Raw genomic sequence first — 24,362 nt, forward strand, 5'->3', positions numbered from 1 at the left:
CCATACTTCCTTTCCATCACTTGAAATCATTTCAATATTGTGTCTTTTCCCGTTTTCAAGATCTAGATTCAACTTCATTCCAACATCCTACCAACGCGCACATACTCGAACCTCCCATCTACAGCCTCTTTTCCAGATGCCTCCCCCTACCTAAACCTACACTATTTCCCAACATCCCCACACCATTCACAGCCAGCACCACTCCCACTCAAGCCGGCGCACGAACTTTGTACAGACAGAATGGTATTTGTTTAATTAGACGCCATTAACTAATTATTTTGCACAATTAAGTGAGCCGAAGGAAATATTTAACATTCAGACCCTTTGATAGAACCTGGTTAAGGTAGTTCGCAGAAGAACAGAAGGGAAAGGGTATGTACTAAAATAAACGACTTACTTGACGATTTGATTAAATGATCACTTTGCAATCCTGGGAGTTATTCTAGATTGCTCGATAACATTATTAAGGATCTAACTAAAACTCATGTGCGCCGATTTATAAAGCAAATCATCTCCTCAATTAATTATTTCTCTTTTTTGAGGTATGGAGTGGTTGTGTTCGATATTGATAGTAACAGTAGAAACGTTATAGTACTTTTGGTCCTGTTTCAAGTCTCGATTTTGCTGGTTGGGAACGAATTGAGCAACGAATCTTGCATACTATAAAGCGATATTTCAACTGGAACTCTTGTTTTTTTTTTAACTTTCTATTCCGGCCGGGTTATCATACTTGCCACGACCTTCGTTGGAAAGGAGAATTGTTGATTGCACTGTTTCTTTACAGATTAAACTCGATCACTAGAGGTCCCTCAACCGACAAAGAAGTAAACATGGAAAATAGCGCCAAAATAATTCTGCCTGTTGGTGGTGTAAAACGCGGAGTTCCGATGGTTGCCGTGAACCCCACCCTTCGAATTGAAGAAAATGATGGTATAAGTTTAAATAGTTTTTAAATCGTTTTATTTCAAATCACTTCCTTAATTAAACGTCTCCGCGTTCAATGTAAACAGCTGAGAGATATAATACTACCTCACACAACCTTGTCGGCGTGGACGGGTTGAGGGGACAGTGTCTGTGCTATATAACCGTTTCTAAAGCAACTTCATATTTCTGCAATATTTTTACCGTAATGTTGTCCTTTGTGGTTTACAATAACCTGTTCCTAGAGAATAGAGGAACTTCCGCTAAGATGGCGGCGCGAATGCACGCAGCGGCCTCCCGGCGGGCCAGCAAAATGTCTTTCAACTTCGTTACATATTTCTATACACAGTAAGACTCCAATAACTACATGTACGGAAGGTCTACTGCATCAGTGAGCTGCTTATTGTTGGGAGTAGCCTGCTGGCTCTGCGGTGCAGAGAAGGCGAGTTGGTCCATTGGGCTGAGAGAATCATTTTGGGCCGTCGGGCTGCAGGAAGAGATGGATTGGGTTTAGTGTCGATCATGTGGCTTCCTGCTACTCGAAGGCACCAGAGTTGGTGTGTAGTGAATTCATGAGTGACTGTCTTGGACACTTCTTTTCCAATTGCAAGACCATGTTGTTCATTGCTGCAGACCTGTTTCCCTTATTTGGTGGGGAGATAGGCGGCAAGGCAGCAGGGTTGTCTCAGTTATGTTGAGGACTAGGCCTCAGTTATTGGGCTTGTGTTGTACTGCGGTGCCTGGGCTTGGTTGGGGGTTGGCCTCCCCCTTCACTACTGCCCTCCAGTGTTGGGTCAGTAGAATTACAGGCTGGACTGCCAGGAACAATCAATTTGCGGGACTTGAAGGGTCTTGGCCTGAAACATCAACTGTACTCTTTTTCCACAGATGCTGCCTGGCCTGCAGAATTCCTCCAGCATTTTATGTGTGTGTTAATTTGTTGGAACTTGTTGCTTCGGGTCTGGGACTAAAATTGTGTTTTCTTGTGTGACTCTGTTCCTCTCTCTCTCCCCCCCGTTGTTTTGAATGTGTGTGTGTTTTGAAACTTACCTGTCTCATTTGGCTGTATCTATTTATGGTCTGAATAATAATTAAACTTGATTTGATTCTACTAAACAGAAAACTTCCAAAAGCTCCCACTGTCTTGGACTGAGTTATGTTGGAATTGAGCGTGGTCTGCTGTCCAGTGCTGGAGCTCTGGTTAGCATTCAACCCCTTAATGTTTTAGTCACTTTTTTCTCTCTAAGTTTGCTAACACCATTTAAATTATAACCCACTTGAAGGGTTCCATGCATTTTTCCCCCCTCACACGAAGCTATAAATGAGCAAATTTAAAAAGTAGTATCTATATCAACTGTTTGGAAAAAATGAATATTGATCTCTAATAGGAATATCAACTTATTCTAAGGTAATTTCTGGAGACTAGAATTGTACTGTTTGAGGTTAGATCTTGCATAATCGGCAACCTGGAACTACAGCAGTCAGACATCTGCCCTCGCCCCATGTTCCCATTACCTTAACAGGGATAGAGTTTCTCTTGTCCTCACCTACCACCTCATGAGTCTTTATATCCAACTCATCATTCTTCACAACTTCTGCCATCTTGAATGGGATCCTACCGCCAAACAAATATTTACCTCCCTACCACCCGCTTTCTGCAGGGATCGGACCCTCCGTGATTCCTTTGTCCATTTGTTCCTCCCCGCTAATCTCCCTCCTGGCACATATCGCTGCAAGCGACAAATGCAACACCTGCCCATTTACCCTCCTCCCTTGCCTCCAAATACTCCTTCCAGTTGAGGTATAAGAAAAATGTGAAGGAGAAACTTCAAACTAAAATATTTTAATATCTGGAATGGGCTGCTGGGGTAGTGGAGGAGGCAGGAACAGTAGCAATTTATTTGGAGAATTGCTTGAATGGGGCAAGACAAGAAATTAATTCCGGGGGGTGTGATTAATATGGTTCAGCATAACATGTGGCATAGATGTATTGGACCAAAAGATCTTCCTATGCAGTACAAGTAACCATCTTAGACATCTGGAATGGTATAATCCTGGTAGCATGTTTACTTAAATAATAATGTGCATCTCCACAGTTTACTGTTATCTTTGAAAATTATCCCATTAACTAGCCTGCCAACATTCTAAACCTGCCCTAGATTTAGGTATTGAATATTTTGTAACTGTTAAATCTCCCAAGCAGTGCCTTTGAAACTTGGGCTCTTGCCAAAATCACTGCTACTTGCAATCTAACATCTTTTAGAAAATGTCAGTATTGGCTTCCCCTTGCCCAATTGTCACAATGAAATTAGCTCCCAGACTAAAGACAAAAGTAAACCCATACCCTGTTCAGCTAAAGCCTCTTGGATTGCCTTTCAGCTCCCATTTTTGTCACTGACCTGAAGATTGGTAGGCAACTGGATACATCTTGGTGCAAGATTGAAATTTGGTCTTGACATTATTTCATAACTAACTACTTGTACTCCCTCAGTCACAGTTTGACTAATCATTTTGTGTTTTCTTTGCAGAGGATGCAGCAAGTGATGCCAGTGAAATGTCTTTTGTCCGTGTTGACTCTCTATCATTTACATCCTCGGCAGAGGTCACAGAAAACTCCTCCCATCTTGACGGTGCTGCATTGTCTTCAGACTTATTGGATGCTGAGAATATTTCAAACTCTAGGTGAGAGCTAATTGGCCAGTACTTTTTCTGTTAGCCAAGTGATTAGATGACGCCTTTTGAAAGGATTGAAGGAAATTAGGCCTTCACAAAATGGGGAGCATATATTTTTAAAAATTGAAGTAAGATTTCTGTTGCTTTGTGTTCTTCCCTCAAACACTGGATATTTCAAAGAAGAAACTCTCCACAAGCTCTAACTCCACAATAAGTTTTAATGAAATTACCCCTTGATGTTACTTTGTGTTGAAGCATCAGAATGAAACTTCTCTGCACTACATATCCCCATTCCCTCCCACAAATCTTCCCACCACCAGTAAGACAGTCGGTTTAACCATATCCTGTGGGGTCCTTGCACAATCACAGAAAGATATTGTGAAATATCAGTATATACATTTTCTTAATTGCATGAAGTCATGTTGGCCGTCTGAGCACAATTTAAAGGGACACACCAGTCCTTCTAAATAAACATTACCTCATCTGTCAACCATTCCCACTTAAAGGTAATTGCTTTGTTCACTTAAAATAGGGAATACTTTTTCCAACCTGCATCTGTACTGTATTTGTTCTCCTGTTTGTGGTTGTTCCAGGATACTTGTACAGTGGTCTGAGATTCAGTTAGAGCTGTAGCTAATATTCATAAATAAACTAATCTTGCCTTTGCTGTATACTGAAAGCAAGCTTTCTGACCTTCATGTTGGCCTTGTTTCATTTAATATTTGAACATCCTGAACAAATTAATACTTGATGGTAGGCCTCAGTTTCTTCAACACTGATTAAAAAATAAAGCCACATGATGTGTATGCTTCATCTCTTATCTTATCACTACTGTCAGGGAAGATGTACAGGAGCCTGAAGAGCCAAACTCGACATTTATAAACTGCCTGTTCCCCTCTACGATCAGACTTCTGAATGGTCTATGAACACTACCTCTTGCATTGCATTTATTTTAACTTGGAGTTTTTGTTATGCCTACACTGCACTACTGACAGAAATCAACAAATGCCATGACTTGTACCACAAACATTAAATCTGATTGTGGAAATCCTGCAATAAAAACAATATTGGAAATATTCAGCAGGTAAGGCATAATTTGTGGAAATGAACATGATAAATACTTCAGAGTTCAAAGTAAAAATTTATTAGAGTACATGTCACATACAACACTGAGATTTTTTTCTATGGGCACACTTAGCAAATCTATAGAACAGTAATTGTAAACAAGATAAACTGTACAAATGTAAATGATGAGCACAATACAAGCACAACAAACTGAAGTGAGACCATCGGTTGTCGGATCACCAGGAATACAATGAGTGTACCTATCCCCTTTTGTTTAAGGTGGTTGATGGGTAGTAAATATTCTTGAGTCTGGTGGCGTGAGGCCTGAGGCAATTGTGTCTCTACCTGAGGGTGGTAGCAGCAAGTAAAGAGCATAGCTTGGGTGGTGAGGTTCTCTGGGTCCTGCTTTTCTACGGCAATGTTTCATGTTGACATGCTCAATGGTTGGGAGGGTTTTTACTGGTTGATGTGCTGGGCAGAGTCCACTACCTTTTGTAGTGTTCTCTGTTCAAAGGCATTGGTGTTCCAATACCAGGCTGTAATGCAGCCAGTCAACACACGTTCCACCACATCTATAGAAATTTATCAAGATTTTTGTTGACATGCCGAATCTCCACAGACTCCCGAGGGAGTAGTGGTGCCTTCTTTGTAATTGTATTTAAATAACATGTCCATGATGCATGATTCTAAACTTGTCTGATTCCTAAATGTACATGCATGATTTGAGACCTCTGCTTTCACTCTGCGCCTTTAGTGAATACTAAGATCCCAATGTTAACCTTTCTGTGCCTCATGCTGGCTGGCTTTGGCCGGAAGTCTATGTCTCAGACTGTGGGACTTCCTCATCTCCCAGAATCACTTCTAGTATTTAGGTTTCTCACAATCCAGCAATATCTGTTGATGCAATATTGCTATCATTTCTTGTCCCCTACTAACTTGCACCAAATACTGCACCCCTGAAATTGCAGCATTTAGTTCTGATCAAGATTTATGATTCAGAACAAACTTTATTCTCTCTACAGATGCTCCTTTCACAAGTGTTTCCAGCATCACCTTTGATTTCCAATTCCTTTAATTCAGATGCCTGGAAACTGTTCAATAAATGTCTAATGTGGGAAGATTCCTGCAATCAGTTGACCACTTTGGCATTGTCCTGAATCCTTGCTTTGATTAAAATAAATCCTATTTCATCAGGGGCACCACAACTCTCACATCAGGGAATCGTGAGGAATTTGTGATTCACCAAAGGCCAAGGCTGACACGACCCAAGACTCCCATGGTACTCAAGTAAGTTTAAGACCAAAATTCACTTGTTCCTTATATAAATAAGCATTGCATTTAGCTAATACTAAGATTGAAACAAGTAGTTACATAGCACTTACTTCATCCTCTGAACACATGAAAAAAAATTATCCTTTATACTCAACAAAAATGAGGTTTGGTTCTAATTAAACTCTACAGTAAATCTCTTGGTATGGAACGGCATTGTCTTCTGAATAGGAAAATAATCGGAATTGGGCTTATTATCACCGGTATATGTTGTGAAATTTGCTAACTTAGCAGCACAATGCAATACAAGATGATAATAGAAAGAATATATAAGGAACTCAATTATGGTGAGTATGTATATTAAATAGATTAAAAATAGTGCAAAACAGTTCTTAAGTGAGATAGTGTTAGTAGATTCAATGGTCATTTCAGAATCAGAAGGCAGAAGGGAAGAAGCTGTTCCTGAATCGCTGAGTGTGTGCTTTCAGGCTTTTGTACCTCCTTCCTGACAGTAACAATGAGAAGATAGCATGTCCTGGGTGATGGGGGTCCTTAATCATGGGTGCTTCCTTTCTGAGGCATCACGCCTTGGAGATGTTTTGGATACCATGGAGGCTAGTATCCGGGATGGAGCTGATTAATTTTGCAACTTCTTTCAGTCCTGTGCATTAGCTTCCCTCCTCCTCATACCAGATAGTGATGCAGCCTGTCAGAATGCTGTCCATGATTCATCTATAGAAGTTTTCAAATATTCTAGGTGACAAAATCTCTTCAAACTCCTAATGGAAATATAACCACTATCTTGCCACCTTTATAGCTCCATTGATATGTTGGAGATTCAAATTTGTCATTGCATTTGGCTTCGGAATTCATTGTAGGAACAGACCCTTCAGCCCCTGAGTCCACTATCATTAGCATTCCTTCTACATTTTTAATTTGCTTGTTCCATGTTCAGATTGTCAGAATAGCTTGCACTATTCTGTGATGGTGGAAAGTTCTGCTTTCTGCTGTCACAGATGGCCGAACACACACCTCAATCATCTAGTATCTATCTGACTTTGTTTCAAGTATCTACAGTGCTTTGCTTTGAGTTTCTAGGAATACACCTCCTCTACCACTCATCTGTTGATTTGAAGCCATCAGGATTGCACAAACTTATCAATGTCCACATTGGAATTGCTCTTTAAACGTCTGTGTTGCAACCATCACTTGACTAGATTCACCTTCCTTGAGCCAGTGCTCCAAGCATCCAGTCCTTCATGCTCCCCGGCACTGGTGTGCTGATTCCGGTTTGATTGCTGACTTGGATCGGCCTACTTGTTGTCTCAGCTTGAATTGCTACTTTGATCTCTCAAATAATTGTAATGGTATATACCTAATATGGGCAAACTATTGGAAAAGATGGGCAAAATCATCGATTTGATGGGCCAAAGGTCCTACTTCTGTGGTGCATGATTTTGATACCAAACTGCTGCCATAGGACAAGACTTTGAATGATTTGTGGGTTGAGACTACCCTTTGGAACTAGTTTAAAAATGACAATTGATAGTCTTGGCATTTCAGGGCAGGATGGTCTTTGGTAGACTTTGTATTGAATTACAGTTGTGGCAGCTGAAAACTGACTCTGAAACAAATATGTCTCCTGGAGTTGTAATTGTGCAGTCTCTTGGTCATTCTGTTAGTAGTATTTAAATTTTCAGGAATACACATTTAGGATGGGGGGGGGGGGGGGGGAAAGTAAGAATGACCTAACTAGTCTTGATGTAATTAATGTCAATTGCCAATGCATCAAAAAGCTGAACTGTTATTTCTGTTGCCTTCAGCAGAAGCAAAACAAACCGAAGATCAATGAGTTCTGAAGAACGAGAGCTGTTACTAATTTCTCAGTTACAAAGGGAAACAGAAGAGCACAGAAAGCTCAATGAGGCAATGTACCTTTCAATTTTTGTCAGAGGTAAAGCATTAGCTTATGATTGTTAACTGCCTGCTCAGTTCTACCTGCAGTGATTATAAAAATTACTTGTATACATGATATTTCACATCATTTTAATGGTATCTGTACTTGGTGTAGTTAAGCTGGTCGTCAGATGGGGTTGGTTGAATATGTGGGGACATATTGACATAAAACGATGTCAAGTGAGCTTCAATCATATGCAAAATTGAAATTTATGGTGCAATGGACTAGCTCAGATTAAGTCCATTGTTCCAACTTTATGCTTTGCTGAACAAATTATTTTTGTTATCAGTGTTTCTGACCTAGGTCTGGTTTAGAACTGTACTGAAGATCAAACTTGTGCAAATCAGCACTCGGTTATTGAGAGGCTAGTGTTCAAATAACATTGATTCACCATGTCCTCTATTTTCCATGGTTCCTCCTTTACTGCCAATCATCCTGTCAGAATAAGCTAGAGGAGATTTGTCTTTGGTTCAGTAATAATGCAATGTGATAGATGCGCATAAATGATATAGGCTACCTCTTATCTTTTACACCTATCACCTTCCAGCTTCTCACTTCATACTCCTCCCCACCCACCCAGCTTCCCCCTCACCTGGTTTCACTAATCACCTAGATTGTATTATCTCCCCTGCCCTCCAGCGTCTTATTCTGGCTTCCCCCTACTTTTCCAGTTATGAAGGGTTTCTCCCCAGAACATCAACAGATTCTCCATAGATGCTGCCTGACCTACTGAATTCCTTCATTTTGTGTGCTGCTCTGGATTTCCAGTATCTGCAGACTCTTGTTTATGATGACTAAATAGCTAGTTTGCTATGGTGGGAGTAGTGTACAATAGGTATTTTGCATCATTCTTCACTGCGGAAGACACACCAGATGTTCAAGAGTGTCAGGGAGCAGAAGTGAAAGCAGTTGCTATTATTGGGGAGAAGATGCTTGGGAATATGAAAGCTCTGAAGGTAAATGTCACCTAGACCAGATGAACTACAGCCCAGAGTTCAGAACGAGATAACTGAAGAGATTGTGGAGCATTAGTAATGATCTTTCAAGACTCACTAGATTCTGGAATAGTCCCAGGGGACTGGAGAATTGCAAGTGTCACCTCGCTCTTTAAGGGAGGGAAGTAGACGAAGGAAATTTTAGGTCAATTAGCTGAAATTCAGTGGTTGGGAAGAAGCTAGAGTCAATTGTTAAGGATGTGGTTTTGGGCTACTTCGAGGCCTGTGGTACTATAGAAAAGGATATATAGCATGGCTGATTGGGAAGAGGCAGAGTGGGAATAAAGGGAGCCTTTTCTGACTGGCTGCCGATGACTAGTGGTGTTCCATAAAGTTTGGTGTTGGGGTTACTTTTTGTGTTGAACGTCACTGATTTTTGATGATGGAATTGATGATTTTTGATGAAATTGATGCTTTTGTAGTGAAGTTTGGACAATGTGAAGATAGCTGGAGGGGCAGGTAGTGATGAGGAAGCAGGGAGGCTGCAAAAGGATTTGGACAGATTAGAAGAATGGGCAAAGAAGTGGTAAATGGAATACAGTGTCAGCGAGTATGGTCATGCACTTTGGTAGAATGAATAAAAGCATAGACTATTTTCTAAACAAGGAGAAAAGTCAGGAATGATTCTGATAGTGGTAACAACCTACATTTTCTAGTTTGTGCATCTTGATATTGGAAAGGTGCATTTGGATCACAGGAGTATTCTCTTATTAATCCTTCTATTGCTCTCTTTGATCTGATCTCTCCTCTTGGTCTCCTCTAAAACAGCATCTGATGAATCCTTTGCTTTCATAACGCCATTGACTCTTTTGGGCTTCCATTCATCCAGCTGGGCTTTGGTCTTTGCATCTATCTTTACAAGCAGCTTTTTGTCTTGCACTTGAAGTTCATGCAATGACCTTAATGTACACAGATTCTGGTTCTTCACACTCACAGAAACCAAATGCTTGCAACTTTTCTAAAGCTCCTTGAACTCTCTTCCAGCTTAAGAACCAAGCCATATTTTGCAAGTAACTGCATGATTAACAAATCAGAAGCTTTCTCAGATATGTTGCCTACAAAAACTGTTCTAGTCAGACCACCATTTTGTCACTTTCAAGCATGGTCCAATATGCTTTCCAATTGGGCACAGGGGTTGGCACCAACACCTAGTTAGTCATTGAAAAATGCAGCACAAACAAGCCCTTTGGACCATAGTCTGTACTGAACCACTTAAAATGCCCATTCCCATTGATTTGCACTGGGTAATAGCACTTCATACCCCTACCATCCATGTACCTATCCAAACCCCTCATAGATGTTGGAATAGAGCTTGCATGCACCACGTGCTGTCAGCTAGTCCCACACGCTCATGTCTCTCTAAATGAAAATGTTCCCCTTGAACTTTTCACTTTTCACCCTTAACCATAACTTCTATTTGTAGTCCCACCAACTTGCTTGCATTTAACCTAACTGTACCCCTCTTAATTGTGTATACTTCTATCAAATCTCTCAATCTTCTATGCTTCAAGAAATAAAGTCTTAACATATTCAATCTTGTAACAAAGGTCCTCCAGACCCAGCAATGTTTTTGTAAATTTTCTCTATTTTATCAAACTTACATCTTTCCTGTAAGTAGGTGACCAAAACTGCACACAATTCTCCAAATTAGGCCTCACCAATATCTTGTACAACTTCAACATAAATCAATTTGTATATGAAGATGGGATGTTATGAAAGCAATGTGCCATAAACTTCCTTTACAACCCTATATAACTGTGATGCTACTGAGATTAGATTATGAGGACACGCAGTCCTCTTTTTATTGTCATTTAGTAATGCATGCATTAAGAAATGATACATTATTCCTCTGGTGTGATATCACAAAACACAGGATAGACCAAGACTGAAAAACTAACAACCACATAATTATAACCTATAGTTAGAACAGTGCAACATTACCATAACTTGATGAACAGACCATGGCACAGTAAAAGAGTTCAAAGTCTCTCGAAAGTCCCACATCTCATGCAGATGGGAGAAGGAAGAAAACTCTCCCTGCCGTGCCCGACCACAGTCCGACTCTGAGTCACCTGAAAACTTCGAGCCTCCGACACTGAGTCCAGAGCACCATCTCTATCCGATGGTGATTTGATCTCAATCTCAGTCGCCAGCAGCAGGCAAAACTAAGGATTTTGGGGCCTACCCTCCTGAGATTCTCAATCATAGAAAACATAGAAAATAGGTGCAGGAGTAGGCCATTCGGCCCTTCGAGCCTGCACTGCCATTCAGTATGATCATGGCTGATCATCCAACTCAGAACCCTGTACCTGCCTTCCTGCCATACCCCCGATCCCTTTAGCCACAAGGGCCATATCAAACTCCCTCTTAAATATAGCCAATGAACTGGCCTCAACTGTCTCCTGTGGCAGAGAATTCCACAGATTCACCACTCTCTGTATGAAGAAGTTTTTCCTAATCTCGGTCCTAAAAGGCTTTTCCCTTTATCCTCAAACTGTGACCCCTCGTTCTGGACTTCCCCAACATTGGGAACAATCTTCCTGCATCTAGCCTGTCCAATCCCTTTAGGATTTTATACGTTTCAATCAGATCCCCCCTCAATCTTCTAAATTCCAACAAGTATAAGCCTAGTTCATCCTGTCTTTCATCATATGAAAGTCCTGCCATCCCAGGAATCAATCTGGTGAACCTTCTTTGTACTCCCTCTATGGCAAGGATGTCTTTCCTCAGATTAGGGGACCAAAACTGCACACAATACTCCAGGTGTGGTCTCACCAAGGCCTTGTACAACTACAGTATTACCTCCCTGCTCCAGTACTCGAATCCTCTTGCTATAAATGCCAGCATACCATTCACTTTTTTCACTGCCTGCTGTACCTGCATGCCCACTTTCAATGACTGGTGTATAATGACACCCAGGTCTCATTGCACCTCCCCTTTTCCTAATCAGCCACCATTCAGATAATCTGTTTTCCTGTTTTTGCCACCAAAGTGGATAACTTCACATTTATCCACATTAAATTGCATCTGCCATGAATTTGCCCACTCACCTAACCTATCCAAGTCACCCTGCATCCTCTTAGCATCCTCCTCACAGCTAACACTGCCGCCCAGCTTCGTGTCATCCGCAAACTTGGAGATGCTGCATTTAATTCCCTCCTCCAAGTCATTAATATATATTGTAAACAACTGGGGTCCCAGCACTGAGCCTTGTGGTACCCCACTAGTCACTGCCTGCCATTCTGAAAAGGTCCTGTTTATTCCCACTCTTTGCTTCCTGTCTGCCAACCAATTCTCTATCCACATCAATACCATACCCCCAATACCGTGTGCTTTAAGTTTGCACACTAATCTCCTGTGTGGGACCTTGTCAAAAGCCTTTTGAAAATCCAAATATACCACATCCACTGGTTCTCCCCTATCCACTCTACTAGTTACATCCTCAAAAAATTCTATGAGATTCGTCAGACATGATTTTCCTTTCACAAATCCATGCTGACTTTGTCCGATGATTTCACCGCTTTCCAAATGTGCTGTTATCACATCTTTGATAACTGACTCTAGCAGTTTCCCCACCACGATGTTAGGCTAACCGGTCTATAATTCCCTGGTTTCTCTCTCCCTCCTTTTTTAAAAATTGGGGTTACATTAGCCACCCTCTAATCTTCAGGAACTAGTCCAGAATCTAAAGAGTTTTGAAAATTATCACTAATGCATCCACTATTTCATGGGCTACTTCCTTAAGCACTCTGGGATGCAGACCATCTGGCCCTGGGGATTTATCTGCCTTTAATCCCTTCAATTTACCTAACACCACTTCCCTACTAACATGTATTTCCCTCAGTTCCTCCATCTCACTGGACCCTCTGTCCCCTACTATTTCCGGAATATTATTTATGTCCTCAGTGAAGGCAGAACCAAAGTAGTTATTCAATTGGTCTGCCATGTCCTTGCTCCCCATAATCAATTCACCGGTTTCTGTCTGTAGGGGGACCTACATTTGTCTTAACCAATTTTTTTCTTTTCACATATCTATAAAAAGCTTTTACAGTCAGTTTTTATGTTCCCTGCCAGTTTTCTCTCATAATTTTTTTTTCCCCTTCCTAATTAAGCCCCTTGTCCTCCTCTGCTGAACTCTGAATTTCTCCCAGTCCTCAGGTGAGCCACTTTTTCTGGCTAATTTGTATGCTTCTTTGGAATTGATACTATCCCTAATTTCCCTTGTCAGCCACGGGTGCACTACCTTCCTTGATTTATTCTTTTGCCAAACTGGATGAACAATTGTTGTAGTTCATCCATGCGATCTTTAAATGCTTGCCATTGAATATCCACTGTCAACCCTTTAAGTGTCATTTGCCAGTCTATCTTAGCTACTTCACGTCTCATACCTTCAAAGATCTTGCAGTAACAGCAGTGAACGGGTGTTTCAGAAATTTCTCCAGATGTTCCTCTGTGCTTTCACGTCTGTCTCCCTCAAATCAGAATTGTCCACGGCCCCTATTTAACAGAGACAATACCATATTCACTGGAGAGCTGCACGCGCGTGGTATGCTGCTATCTTCTCCTTTCAATGAATTATGGGCCTGTATTCCCAGATCCCTTTGTTCTACCACACTCCTTAGTGTCGTGCCATTCACTGTGTAAGACCTATTCCGGTTGGTCCAACTAAGGTGCAACACTTCACATTAAATTCCATCTGCCATTTTTTCCAGCTGATCCAGATCCCTCTGCTAGCCATGATAGTAGTCTTCGCTGTACATTGTACTCATTCTTGATGTCATCAGCAAATTTGCTGATCCAGTTAACCACATTATCATCCAGATCATGGATATAGATGACAAACCACAACGGACCCAACACCGATCCCTGCAGCACTCCTCTAGTCACTGGCCTCTGGTCAGAGAGGCAACCATCTACTACCACTCTCTGGCTTCTCCCATGAAACCAACTTACTGCCTCATCTTGAATGCCAAGTGACTGAACCACTTTCACCAATCTTGTCAAATGCCTTGCTAAAGTCCATGTACCCAACATCTACCGCCTTGCCTTCAACTTTCCTGGCAACTTCCTCAAAACTAAGATTAATTAGGCATGACTTTGGGGGAGTCTAGTACGAGAGGGCATGACTTAAAGGATTGAAGGGTGCCCATTCAGAACAGAAATACAAAAAATTTTTTTAGTCAGAGGGTGGTGAATCTATGGAATTTGTTGCCACAGGCAGCAGTGGAGGCCAAGGCATTGGGTGTATTTAAGGCAGAGATTGACAGGTATTTGAGTAGCCAGGACATCAAAGGTTATGGTGAGAAGCGGGGGAGTGGGACTAAATGGGAGAATGGATCAGCTCATAAAATGGCGGAGCAGACTCAATGGGCCAAATGCCCGACTTCTGCTCCTTTGTCTTATGGTCTTATGACTGACCACTCAAAGCCATGATGCCTGTCCTCAATCAGTCCATCTCTATCCAAATACTTGTATATCCAGTCCTTTAGAATACCTTCTAATAACTTTCCACTACTAATGTCAAGCTTGCTGGCTTATAATTTCTTGGTTTATCATCTTGGAGCCTTTCTTAAACAGCAGAACAACACTGGCTATCCTCCAATTCTTTAGTACCTAAACTGTCACTAAGGATGATTTGATTATATCTGCTAGGGCCATGACAATTTCAGCATTTCCCTCCTGTGGTGTCTGAAGGAGCACTTTGTTGGGCTCTGGGGATTTGTGCACCCTAGCTTGCCTCAAGACAGTGAACATCATCTCTGTAAACTGTAGTCAATGAATTTGATGCCATTTTGCTTGCTTCTATAGACTGTCGGCCAGATGCAAAAATGTATTTAAGATCTCCCCCAGCTCCTTTGGCTGCACACATGTATTACCATTCTGATCTTCTGGAAGACCAACTTTGTCTGTTGTAATCCTTTTGATCCAACATACCTGCAGAATCCCTTAGGATTCTCCTTCACCTTGTCTGCTAAGGCAATCTCATGCCTTCCTGATTACTTAAGTGTTCTCTTGAATTGAATTACTTGTATTTTGTAAGTACCTCATTTGTCCTATATGCCTTTACCTGCAGTGCACCTCCCTTTTTTTCTTAAGCAGATCCTCAATATCTCTTGAAAACAAAGGTTTCCTACACCTAGGAGAGAAAATCTGCAGATGCTGGAAATCCAAGCAACACATACAAAATGCTGGAGGAATTCAGCAGGCCAGGCAGCATCTATGGAGGGATTTTAATTAATAAAAAAAAAAAAAATACTGTTGATGTTTCTGAGACCCTTTGGCAGGACTGGAGGGAAAAAAAAGAGGAGTAGATTTAAAAGGTGGGGGAGGGGAGAGAGACACAAGGTGATAGGTGAAACCGGGAGGGGAAGGGTTGAAGCAAAGAGATGGGAAGTTGATTGGTGAAAGAGATACAGGGTTGGAGAAGGGGGAGCCTGATAGGAGAGAAAAGAAGGCCATGGAGCACCAGAGGGAGGCAATAGATGAGTTGAGAGAGGAAAGTTGGGTGGGGGGGGTGGGAGCGGGACAATTACTGTAAGCTCAAGAAATCTATGTTCATGCCATCAGGCTGGAGGCGACCCAGATGAAATATAAGGTGTTGTACCTCCAACCTGAGTGTGGTTTCATCACGACCGTAAAGGAGGCTATGGATTGACATCGGAATGGGAATGTGAAGTGGAATTAAAATGGGGGACCACTGGGAGATCCCGCTTCTGGTGGATGGAACATGGGTACTCAGCGAAACAACTCCCTACACCTGTTATCTTGTCTTGTTGTTCTAATAGACACATAGAAGTTTTGTGCTTTAGAATGCTTCCCACTTCACAAGTACATCTTTGCCAGAAAACAGCCTGCCCCATCCACATTTGCCAGATCCTTTCTCCATTGGCCTTTCTCCAATTTAGGATCTGTTTGTCCTCTGGGCAATGGTTCGTGGAGTTTGAGATGGAGACATTTTAGGCATGATCCAGTACCTCAATTCATTTTCAGTTGGCTTCATTGCAGGGAATTGTGGCATGCAAATTGTGGATGGATCTCCAATCAAGTTGTAGTTGTCTCAGCCAACCAGGCCCTCACAAGGCTGAACTTTGTTTTTGCCACAAGCTCAATGTGGCTTGTTGGTTGTTGTATTTCACTGTCATGAATGTCACTCCCACAGGAATTGTCTTTTCTCCAGTATAAGTTCTTAGTTGGATATTTGCAGGCTTCAGTTTAGTATCTTTGAAATACAGCTCAAACTCTATTTGTGGAATGTGTGAAATAGCTGAACCAGTCTACTTCCCCACTAATTAATTGTTGTTCACTTCTGTTGTAAGCATTGTGCTTGTTTCCTGTTAGTTTTCAAATTGTAAATCTCAAGGCTAGCCAATCCTGTCACTCGTCATTATCAGATTTTCTCTTCAGCATGAACTTTTTGAAACTGCAACTTTGATCTTCTCAGCAGTCCATTTTTTTTTTTTAATCTGCCCAACATGCTGTTTTTGTATGTGACCTACTTTGTTGTATTTTCTTCAAGTTTCACCATTTGTTGGGTGCCATATGATGTAGGCAATCATGGTCCATCCGTGACCTTTCCTGGCAAATTTTTCTACAGAAGTGGTTTGCCATTGCCTTCTAGGCAGTATCTTGAGAAGACAGGTGACCTCGGACACAAGACTGTCAGTAGCCACATAACCTTGATTTGTGATGTGCACCAGATGTTCAAACAACCACCCACCACCTGCTCCCATGACTTCATGAGATCCTAATCAGGGGACTAACAGGTGCTACACCTTGCCCAAGGATGATCTACAATTTAGCAGAGGAACACGCATCTTCTACCTCCTTTGGCAGCGAAGAATGCTTTCTTTTAAAATTTCACAAACTAAATGATCTCTTATTTCATTAGTCTCATTACCGAACTGACAAAGCTCATTTCCATTGGTTTGGTTGGAGTAGTCAAACTTTGAAGAAAGTTGTGCTTTTTAAACCCAATGCACTTAGTAAAATTGGTATATTCCTCATTGACTATTACATTTGCTTCCAGTAGCTTGGTACATATGAACCAATTACCTGTTGTGTAATCAAATTTGTAAATCTTTCTGACATAGCCAGCCATTTTGCTTTTATCTGATTATCATCACCCGGTACTCTTTATAAACCCATGAATTCCTCCCTTTACTGACTTTTTTTTAAAAGCTCAATCATGCCTTCCCTTCTGAAGAACATGCACTATGCTGCTTTTTTTAAGCTTGACCCATCTCTGCATGTGCTGGGTTTTTTTTGTTTTAATTGAACCACTCATCACTGCATGTCTTTTTCAAACATCTCAGTGCTTTAACAAGTTTGTTAATGGGTTCATTTTAAAAGTACCTCTCCACCAATGTTATGTTTTGTAACTTCAAAACATAAAACTAATTAAAAGGAAGACATAGGAGTGAAATGCAGGTTTTAGTTTACTTAACAAAGTGTGCATGTATCACTTGGTAGCATGATAACATGTGCAATTCATGTATTTGTACTTGTAATCTGTAATGAATTATTTAAACTAAAAGAATGCTTAATCAAACAATATATATGGTTACTCAAATATTACTGGAATGTTGCACAACAGTAAGGAGGGTAAATGCAATTTTAGCATTCTTTTTGAGAGGACTGGATTATACAAAGCCTCTGCTTTATATTTTTAGCTTTTAACAGAACATAGAATAGTACAGCACAGTACAGGCCCTTCGGCCCACAATGTTGTGCTGACCCTCAAACCCTGCCTCCCATATAAGCCCCCACCTTAGATTCCTCCATATACTTGTCTAGTAGTCTCTTAAACTTCACTAGTGTATCTGCCTCCACCACTGACTCAGGCAGTGCATTCCACGCACCAACCACTCTCTGAGTGTTTTTAAAAAAAAAAAAAAAAAAAAAAAAAAAAAAAACCTTCCTCTAATATCCCCCTTGAACTTCCCACCCCTTACCTTAAAGCCATGTCCTCTTGTACTGAGCAGTGGTGCCCTGGGGAAGAGGTGCTGGCTATCCACTCTATCTATTCCTCTTATTATCTTGTACACCTCTATCATGTCTCCTCTCCTCTCCTTCTCCTTCTTCTCTCCAAAGAGTAAAGCCCTAGCTCCCTTAATCTCTGATCATAATGCAACTTTCTAAACCAGGCAGCATCCTGGTAAATCTCCTCTGTACCCTTTCCAATGCTTCCACATCCTTCCTATAGTGAGGTGACCAGAACTGGACACAGTACTCCAAGTGTGGCCTAACCAGAGTTTTATAGAGCTGCATCATTACATCGCGACTCTTAAACTCTATACCTCGACTTATGAAAGCTAACACCCCATAAGCTTTCTTAACTACCCTATCCACCTGTGAGGCAACTTTCAGGGATCTGTGGACATGTACCCCGAGATCCCTCTACTCCTCCACACTACCAAGTATCCTGCCATTTTCTTTGTACTCTGCCTTGGAGTTTGTCCTTCCAAAGTGTACCACTTCACACTTCTCCAGGTTGAACTCCATCTGCCACTTCTCAGCCCACTTCTGCATCCTATCAATGTCTCTCTGCAATCTTTGACAATCCTCTACACTATCTACAACCCCACCAACCTTTGTGTCGTCTGCAAACTTGCCAACCCACCCTTCTACCCCCACATCCAGGTCGTTAATAAAAATCACAAAAAGTAGAGGTCCCAGAACAGATCCTTGTGGGACACCACTAGTCACAATCCTCCAATCTGAATGTACTCCCTCCACCACCACCCTCTGCCTTCTGTAGGCAAGCCAATTCTGAATCCACCTGGCCAAACTTCCCTGGATCCCATGCCTTCTAACTTTCTGAATAAGCCTACCATGTGGAACCTTGTCAAATGCCTTACTAAAATCCATATAGATCACATCCACTGCACTACCCTCATCTATATGCCTGGTCACCACCTCAAAGAACTCTATCAGGCTTGTTAGACACAATCTGCCCTTCACAAAGCCATGCTGACTGTCCCTGATCAGACCATGATTCTCTAAATGCCTATAGATCCTATCTCTAAGAATCTTTTCCAACAGCTTTCCCACCACAGATGTAAGACTCACTGGTCTATAATTACCTGGACTATCCCTACTACCTTTTTTGAACAAGGGAACAACATTCGCCTCCCTCCAATCCTCCGGTACCATTCCCGTAGACAACAAGGACATAAAGATCCTAGCCAGAGGCTCAGCAATCTCTTCTCGCCTCGTGGAGCAGCCTGGGGAATATTCCGTCAGGCCCCGGGGACTTATCTGTCCTAATGTATTTTAACAACTCCAACACCTCCTCTCCCTTAATATCAACATGCTCCAAAACATCAACCTCACTCATATTGTCCTCACCATCATCAAGTTCCCTCTCATTGGTGAATACCGAAGAGAAGCATTCATTGGGGACCTCGCTCACTTCCACAGCCTCCAGGCACATCTTCCCACCTTTATCTCTAATCGGTCCTACCTTCACTCCTGTCATCCTTTTTTTCTTCACATAATTGAAGAATGTTTTGGGGTTTTCCTTTACCCTACTCGGCAAGGCCTTCTCATGCCCCCTTCTTGCTCTTCTCAGCCCCTTAAGCTCCTTTCCTGCTTTCCTATATTCCTCAATAGACCCATCTGATCCTTGCTTCCTAAACCTCATGTATGCTGCCTTCTTCCACCTGACTAGATTTTCCACCTCACTTGTCACCCATGGTTCCTTCACCCTACCATTCTTTATCTTCCTCACCGGGACAAATTTATCCCTAACATCCTGCAAGAGATCTCTAAACATCAACCACATGTCCATAGTACATTTGCCTGCAAAAACATCATCCCAATTCACACCCGCAAGTTCTAGCCTTAGAGCCTCATAATTTGCCCTTCCCCGATTTTAAAAAAAATTCCTGTCCCCTTTGATTCTATCCTTTTCCATGATAATTATAAAGGCCAGGGAGCGGTGGTCACTGTTCCCCAGATGCTCACCCACTGAGAGATCTGTGACCTGACCCGGTTCATTACCTAGTACTAGATCTAGTATGGCATTCCCCCTGGTGGGCCTGTCCACATACTGTGACAGGAATCCATCCTGGACACACTTAACAAACTCTGCCCCATCTAAACCCTTGGAACTAATCAGGTGCCAATCAATATCAGGGAAGTTAAAGTCACCCATGATAACAACCCTGTTATTTTTGCACCTTTCCAAAATCTGTCTCCCAATCTGCTCCTCTGTATCTCTGCTGCTACCAGGGGGCCTATAGAATACCCCCAGTAGAGTAACTGCTCCCTTCCTGTTCCTGACTTCCACCCATATTGACTCAAAAGAGGATCCTGCTACATTACCCACCCTTTCTGTAGCTGTAATAGTATCCCTGACCAGTAATGCCACCCGTCCTCCCCTTTTTTTGCCCCCTCTATCCCTTTTAAAGCACTGAATTCCAGGAATATTGAGAATCCATTCCTGCCCTGGTGCCAGCCAAGTCTCTGTAATGGCCACTACATCATAATTCCATGTATGTATCCAAGCTCTGGCACTGGTGAGGCCTCACTTGGAGTATTGTGAGCAGTTTTGGGCCCCTAAACAATGGATGTGCTGATGAGAGTTCAGAGGATGTTCATGAAAGGTTCTGGGAATGAAAGGCTTATCATATGAGGAGCATTAATGGCTCTAGACCTTGCTTGCTGGGGTTTAGAAGAATGATGGCATCTCCTTGAGAGGCCAAGATTGTGCATGTGTAGAGCATGTTTCCTACTGTGGAGGAATCTAGGACCAGAGGACACGATCTTGGTCAAGAGGGATGTTAATTTAGAATATAGATGATGAATTTCCTTAGCCAGAAGATGGTGCATCTATGTAATTTGTTGCCACAGGTGGCATTGGAGGCCAGGTCATTGGGTATATTTAAGGCGGAGGTTGATAGGTTCTTGATTAGTCAGGGTGTGAAAGTTTACAGGGAAAAGGCAGGAGAATGGAGTTGGAAGGGAAATGGATCAGCCATGATGCCAGACTCAATGGGCCAAATGGCTTAATCCTGCTTCAGTGGTCTTACTATGTATTGATTAGACTTCTGAGATTTGAAGTAGGAAATGTTACAATAACATTAATCTTCTGCCCTTCACCACACTTTGACCCTCCCCCAAAATTATTAGGTTGCATCATAACAAGATCTTCAATTCCAGCTACTGACACTCTATCTAAAGCTAGCTTACCCAGAGTGCAACAAGAATACAAAGAGTATAACTTTGTCAATGAACTCCGCAAATATCCACTACTGGTGAGTAATCTATCACTTTCTATACTGATAACTGGAACAACTTAGCTTAAAGGTGCCAGTAGGTGTCTGAGGGTTTACTCCTCACATTATGTGGATTTACAGAATGTGTTAATGATTTTGTAAATAAGATTGCATTTGACTTCAATTCTCATTTTGGTTTCCTACTTGTATACCTACTGGTGATATTTTCAAGCATTATGCCCTTAAGAATAAATCCATTATCACTTCAAGGAAAGACCACTGAACTGGGTTCTGATTAAACCAAATCGACAATACATTCTAGAGTATCTAAGGTGTATTCCTCTACCTCATAATCTTTGTTCCCTGATCAACTTGCTGAATGATGGGCTGACCCAACTGATGCAGCGTAATGTAGTTGTCCAATGGCCAAAATGACCTTTTGCGATTAAATATCATCCCCAGATATTAAGTGCTGACTTTCTTTCATACAAAAACTGTTTTATTGACCATACAATTTTCTGAACTGTGGGTCTTTAAACAATACTACAAGGTTATGTATTTACCAGTAATGAAGAGTATCTCCAAATTTGGATGATACTTGGAGAACAGGCACATGACTGTGCATTTAATGCTTTCTACTTCATAACCAATTAATACTTTGTGGTCTTTGAGTAACTAGTAGGTGCCATGGAGATGGGATCATAAATGTTGGAGCAAAAATAAATTGGCTAAAGATCTCAATGTGTCAAACAACATCTCTAAAGCCAAAGGAAGGTGTCTGCTTCAAGGTCTCAATCCAAAATGTCTACCATTGATTTGCATAGTAGATGCTGCTTTACTTTACAGCAGTGTAATTTTTGTAACAATCTTCTATGTTTCTATACCCTAGGTAATATCTAAGGTAAGGACATGCTTGTCACAGCTTTGTGGGCTGAAGAGCCTGTATTGTGCTGTAGGTTTCCTGTGTTCCTCAGCGTTGATGCTTGGAATGTAGTTTTGCACAGGATAATAGCCTTTTGAATGTTATGCTGTCAGTCAAGCAATAGAGTTGGTCTTTTCCTACTGCTTGTTAGAGGGGGGTATCCCTTTCCAGCCAAATATTAGTTACCAAAGGCAGGAACTATTCCTGCTAGGAACATATGTCAACATCTTGCCTTGGCTTGCTTGACTTTCAGTCTTTAGAATAAGAAGCTGTTCAATGCACAGTGATCATACTAGAAAATGTATTTCCCAGTCCTTTAAGTGTGAAACACTTAGCAACTGCTAAGACTTGTTCACAGACACTTTTGAATGTGCTATTGAAGGTTCTCAGTCATGGCAATGTTAAAGTAGATACTTAATGTTTGATTCAGGTTTCCACTTTTTTTTTTGCCAAAATAACTTTTGAAATCTGTGTCAAGCTGTGCTATTGGAGCAAAAGTTTTGTTTCTGCAGCTTAAGATTCCAACACCTGTAGTTTTGTCTCTATTGTAATTCCTCGGGCTCCTTTAAAGTTTTGAATAGATGACTGTGTAGTGATGAGAGGCAATAAGCTCTCAACCTTTAAGTCCCAGAGTGGTTGTACTCCAACTGGCAGGTGTTCACACTTTAAGAGCAAACATTCCAGGTCAACTATTGAAGTGACAATACTTTATTCTGAGAAAATTTAGTAGTTGGAAATGAGTGCAGGCATTAAAGGTATCTCAGTGAACAATGTGATATTAGGCTTGACATTTCTTTAGCATTATATATTGTATATATTTAAGAATAATCACAGTGAAGTATTGTTTGGAAGAATGTTCCCATAACATCTTATTGAATCTTGAATTGAGCTGTATTATTTGTTCCAGACACAAACGAAGCAAGAGTGCACAGTACCAAAGCCATTCTCCCTGTCAACAAGTGCAAAGAAAGAGGGCAGAAAGATGTGCATCAACCAATATGTCTCAGTGGCAGAGTACATTAACAAATTTCAACACTATACACAACCAAGAAGCCGCAGACGGCCCATTTGCCAGGAAGCGTCAGCTACTGCACTTGACTCTATCCAGGCTCCAGTTCCTGATATGCCATCTGAAATCTGATCTAACCAGTCCTTCCATGGTTTGGTCCTTTTCAAAATCAGGTTCATCGATGAATACTTGAAATGTCTGGATTTTTGAATGAAGTTACATCACACTATTCAGGTTAACCAAGTCAGGCTTTTTACTGGGCAGTACTGTAACATTTTATATATTGTGCTATTTTTACCCAATGGGTGAATTCACACTTGTTAAAGCAATAGATTTTTTTCTCACAATAAGACCTCTGCTGTTGTAATGAATTTTTAGATTAAAAACATTTGAATAAAGATGATAATATTAGACACTATATAGCTGGGATTTGTTTTAAGCTATTAGAAATGTATACAGTGATTGAGACATGCAGATAAATGAGTCCCAATTAGTATAGTTTAACTTGGATCATGTTGCACTTTTTGAGATAATTAATCAACCTTGCAAGTAAAACAGATACCCTTGCCCCCATTGGGGGGGGGGGGTAGAGATGAACTGTTAAGGTATCAAATATTGTCAGTACAGTCTGACATGTGCAAAAAGACCAATGATGAGATCCTACTAAGTGAATTCAGGATGTCACGCGCCAAGCTCAAGAACACAAGTTCCAGGGTTGTAATCTCACTATTGATACCCATGCCACGTGCTGTAGTAAGGGTCTTTTTTTTTTTAATGTAAGGATTAGGTAAGGCTAAACAGTGTGGATCACCACAGGGAATTGTGACTCTGTACTCAAGTGAGATTTGTTTGCATAAGTGCCAGGACAGGCAGCTCAATATTCCAGGGCTCCATTTCAGAGTTGATAGGGTGGGAGGGATTAAAGAGAAAGGGTGGCATTATTCATTTGTGGAAAATATGGTAGTGCTCATGCAGAACAGATGAAGTCTTGTCTACTGAGGCTATTTGGGTGGAATTGTGGAATAAGAAAGGGATGCCCAAGTTAATAGGATTATATCATATACCACCCAACAGTAAGATTCAGAGAAGCAAGTTCGTAAAAAGGTGTTGCAGACAGTTACAAGAAAAATAAGTTTGTGGTAGTAGGTGATTTTAACTTTTCATATTGACGGTGGCTTTGATTCTATAAAAGAGCTGTGTGTAATAGTTTCCCCTAACAGTGGTTACTTTCTAAAGTGTGATGCTGCATCTCATCAGAGAAAGAGGCAGGGCAGATGACAAGTGTGCATAGCATCTAGTGATCTTAATTCCATTAGTTTCTAGAATTATTGAA

The 24,362-nt window shown here is 41.3% G+C and overlaps 1 protein-coding gene across 1 annotated transcript; it reads left to right on the plus strand.

Moving 5' to 3' along the window:
* Window positions 1-820: 820 nt before the first annotated feature.
* Window positions 821-23,353, plus strand: LOC140204503 (targeting protein for Xklp2-like). The gene is made up of 6 exons (XM_072271205.1): window positions 821-930; window positions 3,450-3,603; window positions 5,854-5,946; window positions 7,752-7,882; window positions 21,013-21,137; window positions 22,928-23,353. The coding sequence occupies exons 1-6, from the start codon at window positions 831-833 to the stop codon at window positions 23,159-23,161; spliced, it is 837 nt and encodes a 278-aa protein (XP_072127306.1). The 5' UTR covers window positions 821-830; the 3' UTR covers window positions 23,162-23,353.
* The last annotated feature ends 1,009 nt before the right edge of the window (window positions 23,354-24,362 follow it).

Source organism: Mobula birostris, chromosome 10 (genome assembly GCF_030028105.1).
Source record: "Mobula birostris isolate sMobBir1 chromosome 10, sMobBir1.hap1, whole genome shotgun sequence".
Lineage (NCBI taxonomy): Eukaryota > Metazoa > Chordata > Chondrichthyes > Myliobatiformes > Myliobatidae > Mobula > Mobula birostris.